Below are 11064 nucleotides of genomic sequence, written 5' to 3'. Positions count from 1 at the left end.
TTGTAGAGGGGGCTGCTGACGTTAGAGGCTGGTGGATGGTGTGAGCCCATTCTCCGCTGAGTCCTCATTTGGCTGTTTCATTCTGTCATGGCTCTGGAAGAGAGATGAGGCGAGGACTCAAGTGCAGGAGAATGGTGGGTCCTTTAATATTAAAATGAAACAAAAACTGAACAAAAACCACCCCGAGGGGGAAAAACAGGCAGGTAGGCAGAGATTGCAAACACAGACACGACGTCAAACATCTGACATAAAACAACGAAACAGCACAGGACTGCAGACACCAGGAGAATAAATAGGGAGACAAACGAGGAGGACACAGGTGAAGTCACTGAAACAATAATGAGATAACAAAGAGGGCGGTGTCAGACAATAGACAGGAGAGCACATGGCACAAACTACAAACAACAAGCCATGTGCTCAAACAAACACAGTGACGTCTTGTGGCCAATCAGGGCACGCCAGCAGGACTGTGATATATGCTAAGTTTGGGGAATAAAGAGGTAATAACATGTAAAATTACAAATTATTTATACTGTAACTATTTTGAAACTAAGGGGTTTTCTAATATTATGTGGTATGTATGACCTAACAACAATCTTATATTTGCTAGCGATTTAGCAAAAACATACACTGTGTGCTTTTTTTATAGCCTACACATATAAAACGCGCTGGTAATTGTTTCAATCCAATCGCTTGGTTGAGACTGTTGGGTTAGGAAGCTGGCTTGATTTGACCCAATTTGGGTTGATGTCAGAAATAAGTAACCAAACGGTCCTGGATTAGGAATGTGGAGGACGTGAAAGAGAGCATGCAGCAAGTCACGTGAGTTCAAACGCAAACGGTTCTGTGTGCAACGTAATCTGTGTCTGCTGTGCTTATGATGGAACATGTGTGGAAAATAGGAGAAAACTAATCAAAGCACAGATGAGGGTCAACTTTGAAACTGTCTGAAGTGTGTTCCTTTAAAACTGGACCAGTGAATGAGGTGAGCTGGAAACAGCTGGAATGGCACTTGAGGCAATCGAGTCAGTGTTTGCGGCGCTCATGACAGGAATATGTGTCGAAAATACAAGAAAACTATTCAAAACGAAGAAGAGAGATTTTTGATACTGACTGGAATGTGTTCTTTTAAAACTGGAGGGTTTTGTCCGAGTATGTTCTCACAACATTGAGCAGTGATTTATGAGCGGTAAAGCCGGGGACTGAACAAGTCAAAATGGTGCTTGAGGACGTGGATCAAAATGCTAAAATCAAAGATGGTAAAATCCTGTCAGATCGCTAATTTCATCTAGAATAGTTTGATCTTGACTTTCAGGGTTTATTACAGGCTTTCAGCCTGTGTGTTTATTGGCGTGATGGTTTGGCCATAATAGCTATTGCACTCATTGCACCTTTGTCATTAGGTAAAAAACATGAAAAAAACTGAACAAAATCATAAATTTGTTCATGAACAAGCTTTTCAAAAGAATTTGGTTTAACTGTATAAGCTATATAAGTATGGAGTTGCTTTGCTTTTTTTCTGAACTGTTGTAATATATTTTAATATTTTATTATCTGTTACCTGTGTTATTATTGTTGTCATATTGTGTGTGATTTTAATTTTAAAAATATTTTGGGTTCATTTAACCCAGCAGTAGGCCTACAGTAAATTTCAAACAATATTTGAATGAAATAAAACAGTCCGCCATGTTTATTAATATATTACCCGGTATATAATGTATGACCTATCGTATAAACAATAGTTTCAGAGCAATTTGTTGTAGCCACTTACCCTGTAACTACATGGAATAAGGGGGGACAAGCACCACTTCAATTTACAGCCCGCAAATGTTGTATTTACACTGTAACTACATGGAACAAGGGAAGTAACAAGCAACACTTTCATTTACAGTCCACAACTGCTGTATTTACCCTGTAACTACATGGAACAAGGGATAAACAAGTTGGACTTAAACACAGAACAAGTGTATATTTGCCCAGTAATTACAGAGAAAAATATTGCACTAGTTTTAATTTAATTGTTTGATGGCCAAATTAAGCCCTCTACTTTTTTATTTTTTTGCTACAAAAACATCACAGTATACATTCACTGAAATACAAATGTGTTATCATGTATTTTTTCTGCAAACAGCTGGAAAGAGGTAAGCTTGTTTTAAGGTGCATTGAACCTTGATGGTATATCATGCAAAGTTATTTGGTGATAGTGGTGTTGGGAAGTTGCTGGTGTGACTCAGCTGCAATCGACGAATAAGCTTCCATAAGGTAAGTAGACTTGTGAATTAAAAATCATAGCAGAAACTCATGAACTCATTTCACTAGATGTCCAGTTTTGTTGTTCAGTAATCTCCATTTTGTATCCTTTAATAATTTAATATGTACCCCATGATTAAAAAGTACCTAGGCCTATAATAAAATGGCAATATAAAATTATAAAAATTACATCGTCTTTCAAAATCACTCCCAAACATAAGATTGTTGTTTAGGCCATACATACCATGTAATATTAGAATAGGTACACCTTAGTTTCAAAATATTTACAGTATAAATGATTTGTAATTTTACAGTTTGTCAGCCCTTTATTCCCAAATGCCACATATTATCCCCCTATACCTATGCGGAGGAACTGAATAGGTACACTATAATAAAAAAAATTAAAAAAAGTTACGCTTCGGGCTGTAATCTAAAGTGTTACCGAATAGGTAGCCTACCTGTTATGTTTTCAAATAATTCCATTATAAATAATTTGTGTATCTGGTTTCTACCCCCTTATTACCCAAACTTAACACATTGCTCCCTTATACCTACACAAAGGAACACTATAATTACCAAAACATACACCGTAACTTCAGTTTACTTATGCAGTTCTTTGCAGGTTGCATATCTGGTTGTTACTCCTTTTTACCCACACATTTTAACACATTGTTCCCTTATGTACATTCTTTACAGGTACACTACATTACAGAAACGTACACCATAAATTCAGTATACTCACGTAGTTCTTTGCGGGTTGTAATCTAAAGCGTTACCAAAACATAAAACATGTTATGCGTTTTGGCTGTTGATTTATGCAACAACAGCGTTTTGGGGGACTAAAAACCTATACTTTTGAAAACGGGTTTCAAAGTACCATTTTTTTTATTTTATTTTTTATTATACCATTATCACCTTTTCAGGCTTTAGAAAGGCATATGTGTGAAGGTGCATGGACTTTCTTTACAAAGTAACATGCATATTACTGGTAGTAACATATTACTTTTATTAATTGTTTCTGCAGATTTCTTTGAATTGGGATAGTTTTCACCATGCTGTTATCTGTATGTGAAACTTTTGTGAAAAAAAGCAAAGGAAAAAAAAAATTCTGTTGGAGTACAATTGTTGTAATGTAAGTGTACACTAAAAGAAAAGCGCTGCATACATCATCAGAGGGAAGTCTGACATTTCACCGACAGGTTGAAGGAAGGCTAAATTTAATTTTTACTTTGGTTGACTATTTACTTGAGGTGTAAAATTTTCAGTACAGGTTAAATAGATATTCAGTACAGGCTAAAATATGTTGCATTAAAAAAAAAAAAATTCTCTTCCCAAATTACAACAACACCATAAACTGTCATTTTTGTATACCATTGCACACCCACAATTTAATATTTATCTACCGGTACAGGCCTTGATAAAGTAGTACAACCCATTCTGTGCATCATTATTAAGATGCTAAAGGTACCCATAGGCATCTCTGTATTGACAAACTAGGCACTCCATTGCTTTCATTCACTTGCCTTGTGTGTCAGATTTAGATGCATTTAATTCTTTGCCTGCAGTAATTTATTGCAAAGACTAAAAAAAAAGTATAAAAGTATTACAAACTCATGTTGCATTCCAATTCTTCTGAAGCCATACAATATCTTTATATGAAGAACAGAATAAAACTGACCCTAATCCATTTACGCAGTCACATCTCATTTAAAACATACATCTGAATGCAATCGATCACAAGACACATGGGTGCCAATGGCATTTCACAATCAAAGTAGACTTGAAGATTCTTCAAGCAGTAATTTTTGAATGTGTTTGTGATTTTAATTCCCATGCTCTTCACCTGCGTATTGGCGGCAAAGATTTTCTAGTGCTACGGTATAGAGGCTAAAGGTATTTAACAGTGACGTTTGACCAGGCTTCAGTTTTCGACACTTTGGGAGTGAGAACATGTTGAGCATCACGGAACAAATGTCCTGGATGTTATTTCATGCTGAGCATCTATACCTGTTAAAACCTGTCTTACTTAACATTGGTGTTCATCTTAACTATTTTGATCTTATTTACTGAGGCAAAGCAGCCTACTTTAAAGCTAATTTGATGCTCCATGGTCATGTAGGTGACTGCTGAGGAGAGACCATCTCCAGCTGCTTTTAATTTCTTACCCACAGGGGCAGAACTGGGGCACGGAAAGGCTTCCTTTTTTGGATAGTCATGTGCCATACTCCGTCAATGCATAAATCTGAATTATTTTACATTTACATTTATGCATTTAGCAGACGTAGTACAACAAAATATTCTGGGGGCCATTCAGTTTTGTGAAAATGATCAAAATGCCGGCAGTCGTTAAGAACAAAAACAAAAAACAAAAAAACAAACAAAAAAGATTTATTATAAACGTTATTATTTATATGCTACACAATTGATAATCAAAAAATAATGATAATGATTTTTTTTTATCTGTTTTATGATGATAGTTCATGACTTTTATTAACAACAATAATAATAATCTGAGACCAATTTCAATAGGTATTTGAAACCAACATACATAAACATTGCATGATAAAACATTTGTGACATAAACTCGAAAAAAGGTCATATGCAACATTCACAATGGCTAAATCTATACGAACATAATTGAAATTAAATTGAAATGTCAAATTGATGTGTTGGGTTTTATTCAGTGCAGTAAAAATATTTAGATTTTTTCAAGGTTTTATTACAAAAACTTCTTCACTCATACCATATATTTGTTGCGCATATGCTTTCAGTTTTTGAGTGCAAAATCAAAATATTATACTCGCTCATGTCACGGCTTCCATCCATTTCATTACAAAACCTCATTTTATACTCATTGATTATTGAGTGCTACATTTGAATGTTTGCCATGGTAATGCAATGCTATTTCTAGTTTCAGCGGAGCACACTGTTTTTACTCTGTTCCCTCCCCTCACCTCCCTGTTCAAAAAGTTGTGATAAGATGTGACAGTGTTTCCGATCTCTCAGGGGCCTTTGAGCAGTGTACACGGCATCAAGGTTATCTCCACGGTATTTTGGTGGAGGTATAACAGAAAATCAATTATGAGTACACAGATATGGGAAAGGTTTAGTCTGCAAAAGATGCTACTTGACAGCTAGGATGATATGATGACAGTAAATAAGCCATGTACATTTCTTGGTCTATAAATACCAACCCCTTGAGGAAATGGCTGCGTGTTTAGATAAAAAGTGGAAAACAGTGACAAAAAATGCATTGGAATTTCAAATCAGGCTTGAATAAAGGAGAACTATAATGATGACAATAATACAAATGACAAGCAGAATTACAGTGATGGGGAGCGTCCCTTTTTTTACGTTCCAGACATGCATGAGCTGTGGGGGGTGGAATTGGATGAGTTCTGCTAAGCTAGCTGAATGAAAGTAGTGTGTGAAATAAAGTGTGTGAATATGAATTATGCGAGCATTAGATGTTGTAAAAGTATCTATCGTCTGTGTGTAGTGCCTAGTAGACCAGGACACACACACAAAGTCCACTCCCAGCATCTGAATTTGGCTGGCTGGCCGATTTCCTGCCCTAAATCTCCTTATCTCAGGAGACCTCAAAAACCCAGGAAAAAATTTGAGGGAACATCTGAAATGGATTTAGAACAGAACCTTCAAGGTTGTTCCTGACCGGTTTACCATAAATAAAAGTCGCATAATCAACAGTACAAAGCATGTGGCATCTGGAAAGGCTCCAGCACAGACCCTCCCTGATAACTCCTGATCGTTTAACGCAATAATTCAATGATGGTATCAACAAAGATGATGGTTTTACAACAGATGTCCAAGCTAAGAAAATCACCAGATCTCCAACCGGAGTGACATTCCCATGACCTCCCGTTTCTCCCCAGCAGAGAAATGCGCGTTTTCTTCTTATTGGCAGAACAAAGAAGATCGGACCTTTAAGTGTTCCCAATAGGACAAATAATAATCACTGCTGCTATTAAAGCAATATACTCAAAAGCAATATATACAATATGTTTACAATATATATTCAGGTTGTATTTTATGAAATTAAATTAAGCTTGCTGTGTTATTGGAATCTATGTTATTGTTGTAATCTCTTGGGCCCAGTTTCCCGTTAAGGGCTTAAAATAAACCAGGACTAGGCTAATTCTACTTAAATTAATCCACACTAAACAACTGACTTTCTGAGATGTTGCTTAAATTTGGATTAACTAGTTCTAGACTACAGAGTCTCAGATTAAGGTAATCAAGGACAAGTGAGATCAACTTTTGGAAATGGCATGCACATGTGGCTAAGGAGAGGTTGCTATAAAAACCTGGTATGGAATACTTGTAATTCATTAGTCTTAAGGAGTGTGTGGAACAGGAGTCACTACACTTAACCAAAAAATGGATAAAGACAAAAGAAAACGCTCAAAAAACGTCAGTGAATTTGAGAAGACCCTTTTTAAACAAATTGTATCAAACTATCCTGTAATTGAAAACAAACAGCATGATTCAGGTACAGAAAACAAGAAGAAGAAAGCATGGATTTCCATATTGAATGAATTCAACTCAAATGAAAAAGTAACCAAACGGACACTCCAACAAGTTCAGGTATGATTTATTGTTGCCCCATTCTTACAAATCAGTAAATTATAAATGTTTTCATTAATGAAATGTAAAAAGAAAACAATATTATGTAGAACTCCAACTTCAGAGTGTATATTATCTTGTAAAGGTCCTGTGGAAAAACATAAAAATAAACCTGAAAAAAACAACTGCTGCTACGCGTCAAGAGCGTTTCAAGATAGGTGGGGGACTTCCAGTTCCACCAGACACAGAGGAGTTGGGGGACTTGTTGGCTGGGATTATTGAAAGTCAGCAACCCCTGAAAGGTATTCCAGATGATGACCATTTGGACAGTTCAGGTGAGGAATCTTTCAAAGACTCATTTGATAGGACACGTCTCATTTACAGTAACATGTGTTATCCCATCCAACATACAGTAATTAAATGCAAGTCATGTCTTGTAACAAAAATGACGTAATGACCTTTATTGTTGAAGTCAAATGTAATACTAGATTTTTTCTTCCATACAAAGATCAGCTTTTCTTCCATACAAAGATCAGCTGGCCCCGATCTTCACACAGATCTTCAATAGATCACTGGAGCTGTGTGAAGTCCCCTCATGCTTCAAACGCTCCACCATCATCCCCGTCCCAAAGAAACACAAAATTACTGGACTTAATGACTACAGACCTGTGGCCCTAACGTCTGTAGCCATGAAATCATTCGAAAGACTGGTTCTATCTCATCTGAAGGACATCACTGGACCCTTACTGGGCCCCCTGCAGTTTGCCTACAGAGCAAACAGGTCTGTGGATGATGCAGTCAACATGGGACTGCACTTCATCCTGCAGCATCTGGACAGACCAGGGACTTATGTGAGGATCCTGTTTGTGGACTTCAGCTCTGCTTTTATCCCGGAAACCCTTCAAAATAAACTAACTCAGCTCTCCGTCCCCACCTCCGTCTGCCAGTGGATCAACAGCTTCCTGACAGACAGACAGCATTTAGTAAAGCTTGGCAAATTCACATCCAGCACTCGCACCATCAGCACTGGAGCTCCTCAGGGCTGCGTTCTCTCCCCACTGCTCTTGTCCCTCTACACCAACGACTGCACCTCTAAAGACCCCTCTGTCAAGCTCCTGAAGTTCGCAGACGACACCACACTGATTGGCCTCATCCAGGACGGTGACGAGTCTGTTTACAGACAGGAGGTTAAGGAGCTGGCTGTCTGGTGCAGTCTCAACAACCTGGAGCTTAACACGCTCAAAACTGTGGAGATGATCGTGGACTTCAGGAGAAACCCCCCTGCTCTCCCCCACTCACCATCATGAACAGCACTGTGACTGCAGTGGAGTCATTCAGATTCCTGGGCACCACCATCTCTCAGGACCTGAAGTGGGATATTCACATTGACTCCATTGTCAGGAAGGCCCAGCAGAGGTTGTACTTTCTTCGCCAGCTGAGGAAGTTCAACCTGCCACATGACTTACTGAAACAGTTCTACTCTGCCATCATTGAATCCATCCTCTGCACCTCAATAACTGTCTGGTTCAGCTCAGCTACCAAATCTGACCTCAGAAGACTACGGAGGGTAGTCCGGACTGCTGAGCGAATCATTGGTACAACCCTCCCCACTCTCCAAGAACTGTACTTATCCAGAGTGAGCAAAAGGGCTGGCAAAATCACTCTGGACCCCTCACATCCAGCACACTCCCTCTTTGAACTGTTACCGTCTGGTCGACGCTACAGAGCTCTGAGCACCAGAACGACCAGACACAGGAACAGTTTCTTCCCTCAGTCAATGCATCTCATGAACACTCAATAAATAAATGTGGAACACACAACTAATTCATTATCCATTCACCACACTCACTTATTTTATTTTTATTTTTATCATTTCTAATTTGCACATACTTGACCTGTACATACATAGTCGCCTATATTATATATTATATATTGTGTATTTTTTTTTTTTTTTGCTGCTTTGTACACTGGTTATTGGCTATTTGTTGTTATTTTGTTTTATTACCTGTGTCCTGTCCTGTTACTGTCTTTCTGTTGCACTGTGGAGCTTCTGTCACTACAACAAATTCCTTGTATGTGTAAACATACTTGGCCAATAAAGCTCATTCTGATTCTGATTCTGATTCTGAAGATGACCTGATCTTCACCCAGGACTTGGGGGGGCGCAGGGAACAGTCAAGAGGCTCAAATGAATCCATCAGCAGCCAGCACCAACATGCAGCAGCATCCAGTCTCCTGCGGTAGCATTAGTCAGCATCCAGCAGTCTCTAATCCAGGCAGCAGGTCAAGAGGGAAAAGGATGACCATTCATGAGAAACTTGCCATAGAGTTCCATGAATGTAAATTAAAATATTTAAAAGAAGAACATGGTCAAAATGAAAATTCTTCATCTTGAGTTGTCTATGAAAGAGAGAGAGATGAAGCAGCAGCAGTGTCAATTGTCTTTGGAACCAAACCTCAGTTAAATAAAAAAAATGTCCTGAAATTTTTTACCTGTCTATGCCAATCATTTATGTATCACTCAAGGCACATTTATGAGAAGTGCTGCAAAGCAAAAGCATCTCTGTAAGCAAGTCCATTTCTGTCATTGGCTAGCTCAGGGATGGGGACATGTTGGTCATCATCATCTTCAATATCAGGGTCTGGGCAGCCACACTGTTTAAGAAAATTATGAAGCACTGCTGTTGCAATAATAACAATGCAGCACCTCCTAGGTTCAAACCGCAGTGTATTTCGGAGACACTGGAAACGATTCTTCCATACACCAAACATGCGCTCTATTAGCCCTCTGGTGAGAATGTGAGCTTGGTTATAGCGCTGTTGCTCTGGTCTGACTGGATGGAGATAAGGGGTGAACAAGAAGTTTGTCTGTGCATACCCACTGTCACCAAGTAGAATTCCAGAGTGTTGTCTTGCTTCAAACTGAGTATATAAAGAGGAGTTGTGGAAATTCCTTGAGTCATGAGTTGAACCTTTCCAGCGTGCAACAATATTGGAGAACTGCATAGTGGGAGTGCACACTCCTTGTACATTTATTGAAAACCAGTTTTTACGATTTCTGAATTCCTCAGCATCTGCTGTAAAGGGACACTTGATGGGAATGTGGCAGCCATCGATACAACCAATGACTCCAGGGAAGTTCCCATATTCATAGAAATCTACCTTGTAGGTGGCCTGTTCAGCAGCATTTGGGAACTTGATGAAATCCTTTTTCAGTTCACATATAGCACTGCAGACTTTGTGTACTATTTTGCACACTGTTGATTCACCTACACCACACAAATCCCCAGTTTCCCGATGGAAGGTTCCACATGCCAAAAACCTTAAGGTAATTAATATTTGTAAGGAAGGAGAAATAGGGGTGCCTCTGACTAAGTCACCTGAAAGCTTGTGCTGCAGCAAACCAATTATTTCTGTTGCATTTTCCTTTGACATATGGAAACGGTCAAGAAAATGTAAATCATCAAAATCATTTAGTGGGTTGCTCCTGTCTTTTAGCAACCTTCTTTCTGGTCTTGGTGGTGGTCTCTGATTGTCATTGAAATGGTCAAGGTAATCCATTTGTTGCTACTGTGGACGTGAGCCTTGAGGCAAGCAGTTTTTAATCTGAGGTTAAACCTGCTTCTGACCAGGTTTAATTTAAGCCTTAATTTAGATCTGGATTAGGTCTAATCCTACTTCTAGAAATCCAATTGTTTAAGTCAAGACTAGTGCAAGTCTGAGACTATTGTAATCCATGTGTGAGAAAGCTACTTCAATAAATCCAGGTTTAAAATCACATTTAGTCTACGACTAGGCTTAATCCCCGTACGGGAAACCGGCCCTAGATGTCTAATTTTATCCGAACACTATTGTTTAATTTCACATGCTTGGTGTGATTATTTAGAATTTAGGATAATTTAATCTATGCCTTAACTGCGTAATAGATAAAATTGATATATGTACTTTGAGTATGCAAAATACTTGGTGTTGAAATGAATGAAAGCTAGTTGCGTCAGCAATAATTTGGTGTGGATGAAAGTTGACTTTTCTCATCGTAATGTATGATTAAAACACTTATAGCAATCTGCTAGGATATGTTCTTCATTTTATGAAATAACTCCGCAAAGGATTTACACACGGAAAACTGAGCCGTGCGGAGCACTTTTAATTATTATTATAAATTAATAATAATTAAAATTATTATTTTAATTAATAAATTTTTTCTCACTGCCCACTGATCTTTTTTTT

The 11064-nt window shown here is 38.2% G+C and overlaps 1 protein-coding gene across 1 annotated transcript; it reads right to left on the bottom strand.

The window, feature by feature from the left end:
* Window positions 1-9366: 9366 nt before the first annotated feature.
* On the bottom strand, window positions 9367-10395 carry LOC306878048 (putative nuclease HARBI1; the record flags this gene model as incomplete). Its single annotated transcript, XM_079430144.1, has 1 exon — window positions 9367-10395. One exon carries the CDS (start codon window positions 10393-10395, stop codon window positions 9367-9369), a length of 1029 nt encoding a protein of 342 aa, XP_079286270.1.
* Between the last annotated feature and the right edge of the window lie 669 nt (window positions 10396-11064).

The sequence above is a fragment of the Barbus barbus genome (genome assembly GCF_936440315.1).
Source record: "Barbus barbus genome assembly, chromosome: 12".
Classification (NCBI taxonomy): domain Eukaryota; kingdom Metazoa; phylum Chordata; class Actinopteri; order Cypriniformes; family Cyprinidae; genus Barbus; species Barbus barbus.
Note: the sequence above shows the minus strand (reverse complement) of the source record. Positions and strands in the feature narration are given on the sequence as shown.